At 38.6% G+C, this 19538-nt stretch overlaps 2 protein-coding genes across 7 annotated transcripts; one reads left to right on the top strand and one right to left on the bottom strand.

Moving 5' to 3' along the window:
- Positions 1 to 4328: 4328 nt before the first annotated feature.
- Positions 4329 to 16420, bottom strand: si:ch1073-513e17.1 (sialin). Of its 6 annotated transcripts, none has more exons than XM_058619782.1 (13): positions 16217 to 16420; positions 14418 to 14511; positions 13767 to 13818; positions 12776 to 12875; positions 12157 to 12377; positions 11355 to 11588; positions 11085 to 11259; positions 10698 to 10816; positions 9889 to 10050; positions 8930 to 9062; positions 8093 to 8240; positions 7897 to 7987; positions 4329 to 7158 (listed from the first exon to the last, which is right to left on the bottom strand). In XM_058619782.1, exons 4-13 carry the CDS (start codon positions 12864 to 12866, stop codon positions 6991 to 6993), a joined length of 1542 nt encoding a protein of 513 aa, XP_058475765.1. In that variant the 5' UTR covers positions 12867 to 12875; positions 13767 to 13818; positions 14418 to 14511; positions 16217 to 16420; the 3' UTR covers positions 4329 to 6990. The 6 variants fall into 6 exon arrangements, with proteins under 6 accessions (XP_058475765.1, XP_058475766.1, XP_058475762.1 ...); XM_058619783.1 differs by having other exon boundaries at positions 12157 to 12374; positions 12776 to 12927; XM_058619779.1 differs by having other exon boundaries at positions 12776 to 12927.
- A 1165-nt stretch (positions 16421 to 17585) lies between these two features.
- On the top strand, positions 17586 to 19434 carry LOC131447338 (c-Myc-binding protein-like). The gene is made up of 5 exons (XM_058619068.1): positions 17586 to 17963; positions 18235 to 18307; positions 18816 to 18864; positions 19011 to 19140; positions 19234 to 19434. The coding sequence occupies exons 1-5, from the start codon at positions 17949 to 17951 to the stop codon at positions 19264 to 19266; spliced, it is 300 nt and encodes a 99-aa protein (XP_058475051.1). The 5' UTR covers positions 17586 to 17948; the 3' UTR covers positions 19267 to 19434.
- The last annotated feature ends 104 nt before the right edge of the window (positions 19435 to 19538 follow it).

Consider the following 19538-nt stretch of genomic DNA (forward strand, 5'->3'; position numbering starts at 1 on the left):
CAGACTGGCAGACAGAGCGTGGCAGCAGGACGTCAGTGATGACTCATCGTGTGTGAGGTGGAGATCTGAATGTTTAACTCAGACTGTCTCAGGAGAAGAACCTGCTTAAAACTAAACAAACGTCACTTCAATTCAAATCACTGTCAAATTAGTTCACACTATGCTGATTAAATCGTCTACCGGCTCCACACGACTCCCTCTCTCTCACATTCGTACAGGAAGTGCTTTGTTTTATGTCAAGAGGTACATGACTGCAAACGCAAGGAAGTGACCACTTTATTAGGTACACAGGACACAGGAGAGGGACCTTGTGTGGTTTTCTGCTGCTGCAGTTCACCTGTTTCAAGGTTCCAATGTAATGTTCCTTTTTGTACCCTTTGTCTCTGATTCAGAGACTTTCAAGTCTGAAAGTGGCTGCAGATTTACAAGCTAGTTGTAAGCAACATTACTGACCTCCCCATTGGCAGACTATTTTTGTGATTTTAAATCAAGTTACCGATTTATTGTAGGGCTGTTTTTGCAGAAAAAGTCTTGCCGTCCACATACATGTATTTATCTAAACTCACGGTTCCCAAACTGTGGTACATGTACTACCAGTGGTGTGCGAGCTTCCTCTGGTGGTACTTGGAGGAGAATCAGGAATACTGCTCTACTGTACATACCAGGGTATGTGATCGGAGTGGGGCTGAGCAATTTTGCCCAGAGTGCGTAGAAAATTAAACAAAAAATAATTGGAGTCTCGCTCCATCTTAAATCTAATGTCACTATACCAGTGTGTGAAGTATAGGTGAGGAAGAGGAGGAGGATGAGAGAATAAATCTGCCTCCTGTGTAGTAGCTGGCCTATACTTACACCACTGTATTTTAATGTTGGTGATAATGTTGTGACTTCAAGAACTGAATATTTTCTCAGGTGGTTCCTGGTATAAAAAGTTTGAGAACCACTAAACTAAACACTATGTATTTCAGTCGTCGTGGGCTGCTGCATCAACCAGCTCCTACTGCCAGTTTTAAGAATCACGATTTGGTGCCTGTGTGGGTGCAGGTGAAGAAAAAACCCCAGCAACAACCTGTGCCTGAATCTGATCAATGCCAACGATGAGGAAAAAGCCCTCAGTCGTTGACATTCATATACATACAGGCACTTTACCTCAATCTGAATTGCAATGTCAGCACAGTGTATGCAAACACACTCTAAAGCCCGAGGGAACAGTTCATGCAAATAAAGCACATTTACAACACACAGACCACCCCTAATCCCCCCCCCCCCCCCACTGATCCACACATGGAAACTAAACTGTCTCCCTTTTGGTTTCCAGGCTAATCCTTCACACTCACAGGCTCGTCAATCACAGGAAAGACTAGATCATCTTTTTCACAGCCTGGAGGAAGAGAAGCTCCTTGATTACACGTTTGGCCGTGACTCACCCTCTGCCTCTGTCTGTAGCCTCAGGTCGACTCACAAAGTGAAAGTGGTTCTTCAGGTGTTGATGGATTTGCCCAGAAGTAGTTCACCTTACATAAACTGTTAAAATACCGTTAAACTATGCCTTTTTTCCTACTAAAGGTTTGATCATATGTCTGTCAGAGCCTAGGTTTATCATTTCATAATGAATGTGATTTATGAAAAACACAATTAAACAGTTTTCTTTGATTTATTATTGAGTAATTGTTAGTTGTTTTATTCAATTTTACATAGAATCATAGAATCATAGAAACAATTAAGCGATGGCTAAATTGAGTGTTGTTTCTTAAGGATTAAAAAAAGTTTTCTGATTTTACAAGTTGATTGTGAGGTAGGTACGTATACATGCATTGTCTGTATTCATATATTGTATTTTTATGTTGTAAAATTAAAACATTACAATACATTTCTTTAAATGTTCTGTATGCAGTCAAACAACATAAATGTGTGATAAAGTGTGATTTACCTAGAAATTGAATGTAAAACCTTAAAACTGCCTTGCATAGTAGGGAGTAAGTTCACAAAGAAGTTATTTAATGAAATACACACAGATGAATTACACACAGATCAGAATAAATCTTGAGTAATTACTTTTACTCAAGTGCAGTAGTTTACTACTAGTGCGGTAGTGCAACACGGAGGATAAATGCTGCCGCACCACATCTGCTACGTCATAATATCATCCGGTTCATTCGAGAATAAAAATCTGACGCAAACTTCAGCCTCGTCCATGAAACAAAAGAGCAACCGAAAGACAGAGGAACAGAGGGACAGAGGGACAGGTCCACCCTGTGAGTCAACGAACACGGACCTGGAAAATATGAGACGCGAGTTCAAAACACGTGTGTGTGTGTGTGTGAGAATGGCGAGAATCAAGACAAAAAGGCACATAAAAGCGAAACAACTATGAATTAATACAGTAGAAACTCACATTCAAATATTCTCATGAGAGTAAAAGTGTATTCCTTAATTCCTTCATGTAATTTAACGCGTAAATTAGTAAGACAAAAATAAAAACATAAATTAGATATGATTTAAACCCCAGATCTCGATGCTCAAATTGGTCTTATTGCCCCACCTGGTGGTTGAAACCAGGAACTGTTTAAAAAAAAGACACTGAGTTCATTTTGACTGCTTATACAGCGGAGAAAGTAAGTATTGAACGCGTCAACATTTTTCTCAGTAAATATATTTCTGATGGGGCTATTGGGATGAAATGTTCACCAGATGTCAGTAACAACCCAAGTTATCCACACATACAAAGAAATAAAAACATGAATGTCCATGACAAAAGTTATGTGTAAGTAAGTGAAATGACACAGGGAGAAAGTATTGAACACATGAAGAAAAAAAGGGGCAAGAAGGCACAGGAAGCCAGTATTTAGGAAGCAATCCTGCCCCCTATCAGTGCAAATTAATATTAGCTGGATAAGTCCTAATTGGTGGCCGATAAAGGTTTCTCTTTACCAAGGTGACACTCAAGAAGCATTTCAAGATGGGTAAAAGCAAAGAGCTATCCCAAGACCTTCACAAGCTTATTGTAGACAAACATACGGATGGCATTGGTTACAGACATATATCTAAACTTGTGAATGTTCCAGTGAGCACTGCTGGAGCTATTATTTCGGAAGTGGAAAGGACATCATTACACCATTAACCGACCACGACCAGGTGCTCCTCGCAAGATTACTGACAGAGGAGTCCAGAGAATAATTAGAAGAGTTGTCCAAGAACCAAGGACTACTCGCGGAGATCTTCAGAAAGACCTTGAAGAAGCAGGTACTGTTGTTTAAAAAAAAACAATTAGTGCATTAGTAATGCACTCCACCGCCATGGCCTCTATGCACGCCCACCACACAAGACACCACTGCTCAAGAAAAGGCATGTGGAAGCTCGCTTAAAGTTTGCTGCACAACATTTAGACAAGCCAATGTTATACTGGGAAAATATAATCTGGTCAGATGAGACCAAAATTGAACTCTTTGGCTGTCATAACATACACTATGTTTGGAGGAGAAATGGCAATGCACATCACCCTAAAAACACCAAACCAACAGTGCAGTTTGGAGGTGGGAGCATCATGGTGTGGGGCTGTTTTTCAGCATCTGGCACTGGCAGACTTCATGTAATTGAAGGAAGGATGAATGGAGAAATGTATTGTGATATTCTTGATAAGAATCTGCTGCCATCCACAAGGATGCTGAAGATGAAACGAGAAATGATCCCAAACACAAAGTCAAGGAAACAATCAATTGGTTTAAGAGAAAGAAAATCAAGCTGTTAGAATGGCCCAGTCAATCACCCGACTTGAATCCGAATGAAAACCTCTGGAAAGAACTGAAGATCAGAGTTCACAGCAGATGCCCCCTGAACCTTCAAGATTTGAACACAGTTTGTGTGGAAGAATGGGCAAAAATCACAGCTGATCAATGTGTGCGACTAGTTTCTCCATACAGGAGGCGTCTTGAAACTGTCATTACCAACAAAAACTTTTCTACTAAGTATTAAATAAATTTCAGCAAGTGTATTTAATACTTTCTCCCTGTGTCATTTCACTTTATTACACACAACTTCATTTATGGACTCAGTTTTTTTATTTCTTTGTATGTGTGGATAACTTGGGTTGTTACTGACATCTGGTGAAAATGTCATCCCAATAGCTCCATCAGAAATATATTTACTGAGAAAAATGTTGACGCGTTCAATACTTATTTTCTCTGCTGTAAGGTGATGAATATGACTAAATGAATCAAATATAACTATTTTCTAAGTAATTATAACCCAAGATTAAATGGAGAATTTGTCTATTTTTCTGATATTTTAACTAAAATATTATATTACTAACAATATTATATACAAATGTATTTGCTCTTAGACTTTTATTTTATATTTAAGTAACAGTTACAATTCTAGAATTCTGGCAGTTCAACTGTCAAGCAAGTGAACATTTTATAAAATAAATTTAACTGATGTTGTACCAAAAAAAAGGTTTCAGTGTAAATTGTACACATGTGACAACAAAAGTGTTTGTTCAATGACAGAAGATTTAAATGTGGAAACATAGCATACATTTCAATGTACTTTATATATACACATGTACTGTGTATATACATATATATGTATATGTATATATATATATATATATATATATATATATATATACATACATACATACATACATACATACATACATACAGACATTACATACAGACATACATACTCTGCAACTGGTGTGGTCTCAATATTTACCCACATAAACATATAGATTATTCCGGATTATTCTGTAATTTGGTAGCAAATAATCCACAACTGTAAACAATAACCACAATGATCAGAATCACTGATAAAAAAAAAAAAAGGACATGAAAACACAAAGAGAACCCACTGAAAGGCTATGTACACATAATATATACTGTATTTTATGATGTGATGAGATAAAAGTAACAGAATCAGAGATGCAGAATTCCTGGTAATTCTCAAAATGGGAAATGTTCCATGGGAATTAAGGGGAAGAAACTGGAAATCTTCAAAATGGATCGTTTGGAACTTAAAACGAGTCAGATTTGATGCAAATACAGTTCAATATCAATGCAATTCCTCAACCACAGGCACACATCACACTATTTAATACGGAAAGTTTCCTAAATTCCCTGGCTAAAGTTCCCATGGAAAGTTTCTGGAATTTCCCACCCTTTTTTCCAACCCTATACAGAATCTACGATGATACTTAGAAATGAAGATAAAACATTTAAGATTAAGAATAAATGAACACATTTAGAGGCTTTGTGTCATGATTTTAACTTCTCAAAACGAGCCCGATAGTTGTATCGTTTTCAAAAGATAAGCTAAAACTATAAACCTAAATCTTAGTGCGTGTGACACATTTTCACAGTGAAGTGAAGGTAAATAAATAAATTATTGCATCAGTGCACACAGTGTTTACACAGTGTTTACACAGTGTCCTGTTTGTGCTGTGTGATCACGTTATTCCTTAAAGGAGCTGAACATTGTTGACATTCTAGCAGTAAAAAGGTTGAGTGAGTGAGACTAAAAACACTTCTTCTTTGGCACCACATCAAATATAAGGCATTTAAGGTGATGTGTCTTGTCTTGTCTTGTCTTTTCTTTGTGTGGACAGTGTTTGTTTCAGTCCCACTGGAAAGTAATTGAGGCATTAAAAGAAACACTTGGTCCCATTAAAACACTGTTCCAAGAAAAGCTTGAAAATGTTCAACATGTTCAACATACCAAGTGATTTGGTAGAAATCACATACATTTTGGTCTGAGTTAAGGCACCGTTTCCTTTAAACTGAACTCTTCTACAGTAAAAAACAAAGGTGGAATGAATCGTTTGTCGGTCGATTGAGGCAGTAAGAGTCGGCGCAAATAAAAATACACCGGTCTCCCAAGACGGGTCCTTGAAATCCTTCAAAGTTTGTGTACCTGTTTGTGAAAACTGCCCTGAATAGACAATGGGTTCGTTTTTATTCAGATGAATTCCCAATAAGATAATTTGCTCTCTCATCATCCTCCTCCGCCTCCTCTTCATCACATATACTTCACACACTGGTATAGTGGCATTAAGACCCTGGTATATACAGTAGAGCAGTATTTCTGTTACCACAGTTTAAGAACCCGGGTTCTATCCAACAATTAAAAAGCCTTCTTGTAACAACAGCAACATATTTTTTTAAATAAAAATAGTGCAGACACTGTAGAAACCAACACTCCTCCACAAAGACATTCTTGTACATGTGCACTTTTTGAGGGATTTTTTTTTTTTAAGTGTGATTGTATGAGCTAGTGACACATGGCAACACTTTTTACTTCAGTCTATATATCACGAATATTTCTGCTACTGTTTGATGACCTTTTTCCAAAAGAAATCGTCGAAAACAGCCTTTTTATGGCTTAGAAACTGCAGTTTATAAACTGCTCACTCTCCAGTCACCAAAGTACATAGAGAAAATCAGGCGTTTTTAGCTTTCAGGGACACGGGAGCGTTCTACTGCTGCCTTGTTTTGGTAAGTTTATGCCACTTGAAGAATTTCACACTCGGATGTGAAGGAATAACATGTTTTGAATTTACTGGATGGAAGCAGCAGGGAATCACAGTGACTCCTGTGTGCCGTGATGTAAAATCACTGATTCACTCTATGGAATTTGGTGAAGGGAAGTTGGAGTGGAACAAACTTTAGTTTCCAGCAGGAGAAAGCGGTCGGTCTAAAGGCCTAAAGTAGGTATACAGTAGATGAGCTATAGGTAAATCTGGTTTTCCATGTTTCGTCAGTACCTCACACAACCACACTTAAAAACTAATCACTTTATTAAACCTTCTCTGTGGAAATAAACCTCTCACATTCTTCACCACGTATTAAAATGCATTTAAATGTAACAGAGGTAGAACTATAACTTTGCCCTCCTATATGTCTCCTCCTCTGACTGTGAATCTGTCTTTTTAAAAACTCTATATTTCTTTTTTTGGTCTTTATAAAAATAGAGGTTCTGGATGTATAGGATTTAGGATCATGTGGAGATGGACCTGCTCCTCCTCGACTCGGCCTCCGCTCTCTCCTCCTCTGTGACGGCCCACGGCTGAATCTCCCCTCTGCCAAATATGGTGTAAAAGAACGCTCCGCCCACGTTGATCGCGGCTGCGACACAGAACACCGTCCTCCAGCCGGACAGTGTGTGCTGAGGAGGAGGAAGAAAGAGAAGGATTACTAGAAATGTTTCCTGTGATTAAGAGTAATGTGTAAATAATTTATTTGGCGCAAATGTGAATGTTTTTAAATCCAAGTTAAAACATCTCATGATGCTGATGACTGAGCTCTTTTAAAGCACATTCAATTTTCATATTTTGCTGCACTGTAAAACATTTTCTTTTTTTTTTTAAAATAATTTAATTTAATGTAAATGATTGTTTTATGCTCCATTTAAACTTCTTATTATTCTGTACTCAATCCAAGTAGATCACATTAATGACTATTCCCTACGTTAAAACAAACTGTGACTTTGTTGTGTAAATCCATGTTTTAATTTCATGTACTCATTTGAGAAGCACAACAGTGCCACCATGAGGAAAAACCATGGTAATACACATGCACATTTTATCAGAATGGATGGAGATTCAGGAAGTGGTGACAATTATGACATCGACAAAACAAACTGAATTAGAGCTGCGACAATTAATTGATTATTCATCGATTACTAAATTAATCCACTGACTATTTTGTTAGTCAAATAATCGTTTTGGATGTTATTCTAATAATTAAAACAAAGATTTCTCTCTGACTTTACAGCTTCTTAGATGTGAATATTATCTGTTTTTTTTGCTCCATTACAAACAACACAAAAAAACAATCAGTTAATCGAGAAAAGCCCCAAACACTGTTCACATGACTGATTTCATGACTGAGTGAATCCACCTACATCTTCTGTGAAGTATCCCGTCACGATGGGAGCCACGATGCCCGGGATTGTCCCGAATGTGTTGGTGATTCCCAGAAGGAATCCTGCATATCTGCAGGCCAGAGACAACAATGTCTTATAACACTGTTTTACAGCTATTAAATATGATAGACAACATAAAGATGGAAAATAATCCAAATGAATGAGGAAATCTCACCGAGGAGCGATGTCGAGCTGGTTGATGAAGACTCCGGGGGCGCTGATCCCCCCGATGGCCATGGAGAGTGTGAGGAAGGTGACGGCGAGGACGTGGCTGCAGCCGGCGTAACCCACTGCGGCCAAGAACACAGCCGGGAACAAGAGGCCTGCGAGGAAAAGGAGACGGGGTTTAATAAAGAAACAAAAGTCAGTGGGAAACACTGACTAAAAGTGAAAACGGCTGTTTGTTCTAAATGTGAATTCTGTTTCAAGGAATCTCAGCATTGCAATATTATTCAAAACTTGTTGTACAGTACAGTGTTTTCCAAAGACTGGGTCGGGACCCACAGATGGGTCGTACGGGATTTGTTTTGGGTCCCCAAAAATGTTTTCATTCATTTATTTATCAATGTGTATACTGTATGATTTAAATATCATGAATAAAAAAAGGAACCAAACGTGGAAATGAGTCGTACATACGATGTTACTGATACAGCAGTAAATCTTTAAAAAGTGGGTCCACATATACAGTAGATAGAGTTTGGTAAATTAGATGAGGTGATTGCATGTTACAGTCCTTAAATATTTGATTTCGTAAAGAAACCTGTTGAGGACACATAGATGTTTTGCTACCTTTTATTTTTGGATTTCAAAGGTGCCTATGTTTTATATGAAAAGTTTGTTGAGCCTTTTTCTATTTGATATGCTTAATTATCTTTAAAAAAATAAACAAATACTTTCAGTGACTCCAAACCAATGCCAGTTGCTGTCCCTGGGACACTCACCCCGCAACAGGTGAATCAGACTGACATACGGCACGATGAGGGAATCTTTAAAAAGGACGCCGGTCACTTGCCGGTGAATGTGAAGAGTTTACGAACGGCGGTGACGCTCAACACTCTCCTCTCGATGAGGCTGTCGGCGGCAACGGCCGACAGCAGCGAGACCAGCATGCCACCGAGGTACGGCACAGCGGACAGGAAGCTGTTCTGAGGACAGAGAGAGAGAGAGAGACAAAGACACATTACTTCAGATGTTTCATGAATGAAGGTTGTTTTGAATGGTCTCTTTTCTGTTTTCTTGGCTCCATACAACAAAGAAATCATTCAAACTTAATATTTCTGGTTTGTGGACAAAAGAAGAACATTATTTTGAAATTCTGATGAACATTTCTTTAAGATTCTCTGACATTTTATGAACCAAACAAGTTCTTGTGCGTGTTTAAATTCATTAATTCAATCAGCAAATGATTAAATGACAACCTATCATCATGGGCTGTGACATCAAATTGACTGTAGTGGATGTATGAATTTCCATTCAGCCACTTCCTGATCTATTAACTATATATAAAAACATCAATTATTTTGATTTACAAAAATATAAAACAGAAAACTGCAACAAATTAATCACATTTGAGAAGCTACGACTGATTCTTTTCTATTTAATAACACAACTGGAACTAAATCACACAACAACAAGCCTCTATTTATAGAGCACTCCCCGTCTTCATGGCCACTAAAAGCTGCTTTACACGACAGTGTTTTAATTCACCCACACATCTATGTGTCTTTCACACGTCTCTCATACCCGTTGACACAGACAGCAGGAGCAACTCGGGGGTTAAGTGTCTTGCCCAGGGACACGTCAGCATGTAGACTAAAGAAGTCGGGGATCGAAACCCTCAACCGTCCACGTTCTACCACTGATCCACGGCCGCCACAAATGAGATTTCATTTCTAAAACAGGACAAACTGAGCTGCAGGTCAGTATTTCTTTGTGACTGGGGAATGTTACTCTGATGAGTCCGTGTCTCACCGATTTGAGGTCAAAGTGCAGGATGTTGTCCATGTACGTGGGCAGAGAGGTGAGCAGCGTGTAGTAGGACCAGTTTGAACACATCTGGGTGATGATGATCGCCCACAGTGGGACGGACAGCAGCATCTGCAGCACCGGCACCGACCAACCGTGACCCGTGCCCTGATGAGATGACACCACAAATATTTACACACACACACACATATATACATATATGTGTACATATAAATTTAAGAATTTACATTTTGCACTGGGTAACACAGGAACGCTGTCCCCTCTTACTTTTGTCATGCGCCCTCTTATCAAAATGCTGATTTAGTGTTAGATGCTATTATTACGCCACTTTACACTACCCACATAAATATATGACATTTATGTAAACTCTGTTGTCCCATTGTTCTGCTACTTGCCATTTAAACATACTGTACTGTCTCATCTTTAAGGCGAATACAAGAAGAAACTACAATTTCACATCAGAACAGCAGAGAGGAAGAGAAAGTATTATAAAAAAAAAAATAAAAAAAAGTGAGGGAAATGGAAACAGGAAGTTAGAGAGGACCTTTGAACTCAGTTCATTTTCTGGACCCGAGTCTCTCACTATAATGAAGTCACACAAACTAGTTCTGTGATTATAGCTACTATAAACTGAATATATTTGATTGACTGGTGACAAAACAAGACATTTGAGGTTCAGGAAATACTGATGCTGTTTTCTTAATATATAATTAATCTAGACAATAACCAAAAAACAACAACTTGCGAACCGCTTGCTGCAGAAAACAAAATATCCATTAATAATTAATGTGCACCTGAGTTCCGATAGAGTTGATGATGTAATCGCGCTCCTCTTTGCTGATTCGACGGTGGGTCCGAGGGTCATCTGACACCAAAATAAACCAAAACACGGCCCAGAGGCAACCGGCGCCTCCTGACAGGAGAAGAGAGGGACAGAGAGTCAGACTTTTGCTGCACATGGTGAATAATTATATAATACAATTACATGCTTAATATATATACATATATATACACACACACACACACACACATATATATATATACACACACATACACACATATATGTATATATATATATATATATATATATATACGTATGTGTATATATATATACACATATATATATATACATAGATACATATACATATACATATACATATACATATACATCGGTCCCTCACCACAGATGTAGAACACAGCGGGCCAGCCCAGTGCTTGGCTGATGACGCCTGTGAGCGGCAGAGCCACGAAGGCTCCAAAGCTTGAGCCAGAGCCCGACAGGGTCATGAGGCGAGAGCGCTCCAGTGGGGGCGCCCACCGAGCCCACATTGCCGTCATGGCCGGGAACGTCACACCCTGAAATACACAGCGAGGCAGACTCATTGAGTGAAACACAAAAACTTTACCAAAATATGAAAAAGGAGGACAGAGTGAGGTTAAGGCAGTCACACCTCGACAAAGCCCTCCAATGCTCGCAGAGCGAACAGCCAGTAGGAGCCCATCTGAGCAGCCAGAGGGGTGAGGAGGGTGAGGGCAGCTGTGCCCAGAACACCCAAACCCAGGAAGATGCTCCCCCCATAGTGACCGGCCAGGTAACCTCCCGGGATCTGAGTGCAGATGTAACCGAAGAAAAACGCCCCCAGCAGCCAACCCTGAGTCTCCGAGTCCCAGGGATACTGAGGGACCTGGAACGAGAGGAGGAAGAGATGATAAGGAGAGGATGGGGAGACGATGAAGACAGGAGACAAGAGAAGACAGAGAGGGGAGAAGATAGAGAGAGACAGCATGAAGACAGCACGTTAAGAGGATGAAAAAAGGATGAAGAGAGAATGTATAGAGAGAGAATAAAGAAAGACAGGAAGAGGATGAAGACAAGGAGAGAGAACGGAAAGATGACAGGATAAAGAGGATGACAGCACGAGGAGAAGACGGAGAGAGGACAAAGAAAAGACGGAGAGGATGGAGAGAAGACGAAGGGACGATAAAGAGATGACAAAGAGAGGATGGAGAGACGATGAAGACAGGAGGAGGTGAAGATGGAGAGGGGATCAGGAAAAGACAGACAGAGATTAAGAAAGCACATTGAGAGGATGAAGAACAGAGGGATAGCGGGATGAAGAGAGAATAGAGAGTCGATGGTGACAAGAAGGAGAGATGGCAGAGAGATGAGGATGAAGCGAAGATAAAGAAATTCTTAAATTTTACACACTGGTCCTTTAAAACTTTAAAAAACATGAATAATTTTTTTTTTACCCCATCAGGTTGTACGAAGGAGTCACTTGTGTTTCCTCTCGCTGACGGCAGAGGACACGCGTGCACGATGGAGCTGTTCTTCGCTGGCGTGGGATCAGTGTTGTTCACCATGGCGACCATGGCAACGCTGAGGTTGACCCGCAGACCATAGACCACGGAGAAGCCGAAGAACATGAGGACGGCGAGGTTGAGGCGAGCCGAGCAGCACTGAGGAGACACTGCTTCAAAAACACAACCTCACGTTAAATGTTTCATTTATGGAGAAATTTGATTAATTTTGCATATATTTCTATTATAGATGTTACATTAGATTAGATTAGATAGCTTTATTTATCTCACAGTGGAGAGAAAACGGCGTTACAGCAGCTCAACAATAGATAAAAAACAAACAATATACAAGTAAGTAGTGCATATAGTTTCATTTACGTCAACGGTTTCACTCTGATTGTCCTGAGTGCTTCTGTCGTGATCATTATATGTTATGAAGCAGTAAAATCACAAGAGGAACACTGTTAAGAGAAATGGACCAAAACAGGATGAGAACTGTTTTTGCCTTTGTTCCGTTTTTCTTCTTTCTGATGAGAAAACAATAATAATAATAAAAAAAAATCCCCCACACCTGCATCGCTCTTGATGAGAGGTTCGCTGTCCTCGTTGTCGTCCGCGGGGGCATCGATGGAGTTGATGGAGTGGCCATTAGGTGGCGACATGGCAGTCAGCTGACCCGGCGGAGGTTAAAAAATCAGTGAGTCATGGTGTCGCCCAGAGGATCTACACACAGATGAGTCATTACCACGTGCAACTGACACCAAGGTTATAAAAAATGTGTTAGTTAAAATAGTTTTGAGAGCAGTTTTGCTAGTTTTTTTATTCGTTTTTTTTGGAATATGGAGTATTTGCCACGTGCAAAATTCAAAAAGGTCATTTTTGTTCTTACCAAAAAGGTCATAATTAGTATTGTGTCATAAAAAACCCTGGATCAAATATAACAGTCTACAGGAAATTAGACTGAAGTGCAAAATGTGCATCATACAGCTGAGGTTGGGTGCAGTTAAAGTGCAGTTAGGTAAAAACTATAGCCAACAGACTCACATGAACATAACAACATAAATAATCATTATAATAAATATCCCTCATAAGACAAATCACATAGTTTATGAGTCAAGAGTCTCAGGAGCTCAAAATAAAAGACTAGAGGTTTGATTCACTTAGATGAACCAACTCAAACCAATTAACTACATAACACGTTATGTTGGACTTGCATAGCCGTATGTCCCTTAATTGAAAAAAAAAAAATGTTATGAATGAAAATACAACCCTTTGAAATTGCCTTCATGTGAACCCAAAAGGATCATGTATGATGAAAACTAAGCACATTTTCACTACAATTTTAGTTAGCTTTATAAACACACAATTCAGTTTCAGTTAGTTATCGTTAAGAAACAGAAAGAAAAAAGTCTAGTTCTTATTTCTATTTCAGTTAACAACAATGTCTTTGCAGTTTCAGTTCTCATTATTTTCGTTAACTAACTAATAACCTTGATATACACACACACACATACTATGACACCTCCTTCTCTTTCATACAGTTTCACCAAACCTGCACTTACAGGTTAAGATACTCAGAGAAACGCTTCACCTCAGCGAATCAGGAGCTGGAACCTGTCATTACAGAAAAGAAAAAAGGGTTTGTTGTCATTGTTGTTATGGTTTTTTGATACAACCTCCTCACAATATCAACTATTCATGACCTAAGAAAATCACCTGCTCTCTTGGCTCGATGCCAAATTCTTTACAATCTTCCTAGTGGGTTTTTTTTTAAAACTTTTCATGAGACTGAACATCAACAGAGAGCTAAAGGTGACGTTAGAGACAACGTATCAGAGGGAATTCCCTGAAACACACAGTGACTTAAGTCCGAGATATTCAGTGATCTGGAGTGACTTTAAATCTCATGAAAGGATTGTCCCAATAACTATTATTTTCAGTCATTTGTTTCCTCAACTAAGAAAACTCAATAATATAAAAGCAACAACAAATGTACTAAGCCCAGGGAGGCGTCTTTTAAATGTTTAACTGAACATTTTGTCTCATGTTTAAGAAAGAAAAACCTGGTCATGTTGGCGTGTTTTGTCCTTTGGGTATTTTTGATTCCTGAGCAATAGATTATCATAATAGTTTAAATGTTTGTTTAAAAAATAGATTGACATTGTAAAAGAAAGTGGATTATGGAATCCACTTTCTTCATTTGTTTGACTTACAATTTACTGCATCATGTGTTCGAGGAATCCAGCAGGAAATGAGACAAACTGGCTGACTGAGAGAATTCTCCGTAGTGCGAACTGGATGATTTATCTGTAAGTCAATAATCAGCCACATCAGGTATTTGTGTATTTCAGGGAAAAAAACAAGATAATCTTTCAATATTTACCTTCACACACCCTGTATATATCAGTGGTACAGCTGTTTATCACTGTTTCACCATTGATTCTGACCTCTAGTCAACTTAAACTGCTTCATACCATGTGACTCGTGTGTGGTGATACTGTTAGAGTCTGCGACTCTGTCATGAGATCTTTGGAGAGAAAAAGTCCAATTCACGTGTGGAACAATCACAGTGTTGTATTTTAACCAAAAAAATTGACTTTTTTTGCTTCCGACATTGAGCCGTGAATGAAACTGTAATTTTTCAGTAAATGTAACTGAAAGACAACAGAAATGAAGTTGTTTTTGTCAAACAAACTGACATAATTGGCTGCATCATGTGTCAGAGAAATCAAAATTTGCTGCGTCCTGTCTAAGAGAAATCAGATATCAATATCGTAACGACATCATGATAATATTGTATTGTGTTGTCTCTGGGTATTTGCACACCAAACATATAAAATATTGTTTATATTTGTGACCGGGATGGGAATCAGTATCGTCCCATGCTGGTCAAAATCACTGGATCAGATATCGGATAGATAAAATGCAAAAATCCTTGTCCCATGTTTGGTGCTCTCGTGCAAACTCCAAACGGGCAATTTTGTGCCATTGAAGGAGACGAGGCCTTTGAAGACGTTTTTTGTTCTTAAAACCCTGCTCTCGCAGATGCCGTCTTAAATGTAAGATGAAAAAATGTCACTGAAACAAGGTGGTTAAAACCACAGCACTCTGTCTCATTCCAAGGTCGTTTCCACGTGGACCTTTAATGATTTGCTGTTTGTCTGGAAGAGATTTGTCAATGTAAAAAAACGCACAAATCTATAATGTTGTTTCACACTGTTACGCAACCAGATACTTTCAAATCAGTCACAAATGAATATATATATATGTATACTGCATGTTTCACTAAGCATTTTTAGCTGAGTCATGTTTGGGCAGTTTATTTCCTTTTTTGAGAGAAGTGCAGCATCATCACAAATGGCATATATTGTTACTTCTGCTTAAATACAGGATATACATAGTTCCTTAATTACAGACAGGGTATGTGTATGAGGATAATGTTGGCAGGCATTAAAGGATCAGTTCAGGGTTTTGTTTTGGAAGAGGTGGCTGTGGCAGGTTACAATACGTCATCATTCCTTCTGTTTGAAGAGGACATGTATGCATTGATGTAATATGAATGGAGATGTTGTCAGTTCTGTATATTTCCAATACTTTCAGTGGTTTACCATGTTCTCAGGCAGCTATTTGGTGCCAGTGTGTAACTAAAATGGGTGGTCAGAAACCTTGATAAAACTTTAATATTCTGTGAATAATAAATCTAATATGCAAAATAGAACGTTCAATTGTTGAATGTTAGTTTTTTTTTTGGCTGGTGCGGCTTTTAAAGGGCTACAATTCAACTTCTCTGCTGTCCCCGTTCACATCAAGGAAATTCGTAAACCGTGTTCTTGTTCTCTGTCAGCTTCTTTAAAAACACATCGCTGTTTACTGTTTGTGACTCACTAACTATGCGTAACACCTTATACACTTGACTTAACTATCCCTTTAATGTCAAAACCAGTTTAGTGAGCTTTGTAACACTCGACTAGTAACAGCTAGTCTATGGACCTTTTGTTTTGATAAAACTCACCTCCTCGAGGAGTTTGACCCAGAAAAAGCCGGTGAACGAAGTGAAGCAGAACACAAAACGACCTCTAAACCGTGAAACCGGCCGAAGTGAATCATGTCAGAGCCGGTGAAACAACGAACGAACCGGTTCGGCTGTTGTTTTTCTTCTCTCTCGCCAGAAACTCCGCTTTTCTACGTTTTCACAGAAACGCTGACGTTCTACAGACTGGAGCACACACTGCTGCTGTCAAACCGCCTGCTCTTATGTTTTATAAATCAGCGCTGAGGATGTGACGCGGAGGCTCCCCGGTAGTGTGGATTTTCAGTGGGTTGCCAGGTTGGCCTTTTTTCTGCTTTTTAATTGACAAAAAATGCACTCAAAAAAAAAACTTAAAAACCAAACGAAAACAGTATTTTTGTTCACTTAGCCCTTAATGTATTAGCAGTGTTTGGGAGCTGTAAAAAAAACATTTGGTGCAACTGTAAAATTTGATTTACGTACAAAACGGTTCTCGTTTTTTTTTAAACAAATCAATCGCTTCTTGAGTAATAATTCTGTTTTTCCTGTCCTCCATAAATATACAGTGTGTCAACTCAAATCAATGGGTCACTTAATACAGTTTATATTATATTATTGTTGTAATTCAACATTATCTTGTGCTTGTGTGGATTTCAGCGACTGTAGAAATATTCTATGCTATTGTAAAAAACTAAACAAAAAACCACCCTCACAGATATCAAATGTTATGTAGCTGTATTAATGAATGTTAAACATATTTTTTGACTGTTGATTTTTTAAAAGGAAAAGCCCATCAAAGTCAGTCCTTTTATTACAAAACACCAAAATCAATCGAAAAGTTTTTTATTTTCATCATATTAAAAGTGGATTTTTCGGGATTATTTGCTACGTAATCATACAAATCATTAAGTCTGATTGTGGACACAAAAAAAGACATTTGCTTACATCACTATTTCCAGGTTTGGGAAACAATCAACATTTTATGGGCCAAACAACGACTCAGTTATTCGAGTAAGTACTCAACAGATTAATTGATTGTGAAAATAATTGCTAGTTGTAGCTCAAAAGAGTAACTGACCAGTTTTAAATATTAGCTCTTATTCCTTTAGCTCCACGAATGTGGATAAAGGTTGCTCTTCTTTTTGAGCTTGTAAAACAATTTTGTACTTTTTCCATCAACTTTTGCGTGTGTGTGTGTGTGTTTTGTGGCAGCTGTAGGAAATAAAGAGCTGTAGAAAAAAACCATATATATATATGTACATGTATGTATAAAGATAAAGATAAAAGATAAAATTAACAAAAAGGGAAAAAAAATTATAAAAGGGTCAAAGGATAAAAGGGACATGGACTATCAACCAAACAACCACCCAGTCTGTGGGAAAGATACTTGATTAATTTAATTTTTATTTGTCCAACCTGGCAACACCAGTTCTCCAGTTGGCATGTGAATACAACAGCAGCACACACACACTAGAACTCCGTTCAAACGCAACTCGTTTAAACTCTTCTCTGTAGTTTAGTGGCTTTTTTCAACAAACTGTTAGTTAATTAGGTTAAAAAAAGAAAAAAATAGAAAGAATATAAAAAACAAGTCCTTCACGTTTACCGTCATTGTCGTGTTGTTATGGTAACGACTCCGTCGCGTGTTGACACAAACAAACAGCTGGTGAAAGTCTGACTTAATTAACCTGACAGTTTTCATACCTACGGAAACCCCACAGCTGTCACTACAATCATGGCCCATTACAGAGTAAGTACACGTGCAGCGGCAGAAGCTTTATTTACAAAGTTAACACAAATAAAAGTTTATGGTTCGTCCGACGTAGCATGTGCTAACTGTGTAGCATCGTAGCAATGTAGAAACTAGGCCGTGAACGCACCACAGGCTTAGTTCGTCTTTATCTTGTTGTCGTTTAGACGACCTACGTAATACAACTCTCAAAAGAGTTCAAAATGTCTTTGATTCATTTGTGTCCTGCAGACTTCCGGTTGGAAATTATATATTTGTTGTGATTTTTCAGGCCCCAGAAGCGAAACGAGAGCAGTTCAGAAGATACTTGGAGAAATCGGGAGTATTGGACACTTTAACAAGTGGTGAGCTCACACACACACACACACACACACACACACACACACAACACGGTGGAGGTGACAGTTCAGAGGCGTTTCGAGGAGTTCTGGGGCCTCAGGGGACCCAAAATCAACCAGAACAACCATCACGCCATAAAAAGTCACATAGTCATGTCTTCTATAAGGGGGGGCAGGCAGTGTTATAATGTTATAAAGTTTTGACGTATTATCACGTATTTTTCCGGTTATGCATCTATTTATTAAATGTTTATGCAGTTTTTTCAATGAAGTAATTTTTAAAATAACACCATTTGAGTTTTTGAGTAAAAATTTGATATTACCATATTATTTGACATGACTGAACCTGACTTGAGACAGAACCAAAACAAAACAAAAACGCATCACGTGTTCTCTGAAAGTGGGTATTCTGAGTAGTGTTTTACCATGATACTGAGACAGTTCCCTGCTTCACCTCTTATTCACCTTCATCTCTGCTGAGCTGCCTCATCACCATCTTGTCTCTCTTTTGCAGTTCTCGTGGCACTTTATGAGGAAACTGACAAACCCAACAATGCACTAGAGTATCCTTTTCTTGAGTACTAGCAACATACTATACACACAGAGTGTCACTTGCAACTTCTGCCAAAATATAAGTGTTTTTGTTAGCGACAACACTGACATCAGCTTTTAACTGAATGTTGACATTGACCTTGACCGACCTGCACAGCTTCATAAAGCTTCACCTCGGTGCAGCTGGTCCAGAGCCAGCAGACTCTGAGACTCTTCGCTCGGAGATGGCTGATCTTCAGCAGAAGTGCAACCTGCTCATGGAGGAGAACAAAGAGCTGAGGAACAAGGTGAGAAGCTGCTTAGACACACACACACACATCGAAACGTTATCTTCTGCTCTGACCTCTAACCTCTGACCTCTTCTCCTTATCTTTGTCCAGCTGATGCAGTATGAACCGTCGCCTGCGGAGTAAAGAAGTGGAGTTTTGTCAAATATATTTGTGTAAATTAGAAAAACGTGAAACCGTAGCCGTTTTTGTTGAGTATGTAATGTTTTTTGTTACAGTCATGGTCGTACAGTGAACACAAAGACTGTTATTTTTTGTTTTGCAACAAGAATAATAAACATTTTTTTCCCAGCATTTGGTGTCTGGTGTCCTGTTTATGAGACATTATTCCTTAAAACATGGTTCATCTGAAATACAGACAATAAAAAAACATAGATTGGTCAGTAACATTTTAATTG

Source organism: Solea solea, chromosome 20 (assembly GCF_958295425.1).
Source record: "Solea solea chromosome 20, fSolSol10.1, whole genome shotgun sequence".
Taxonomy (NCBI): Eukaryota; Metazoa; Chordata; class Actinopteri; order Pleuronectiformes; family Soleidae; genus Solea; species Solea solea.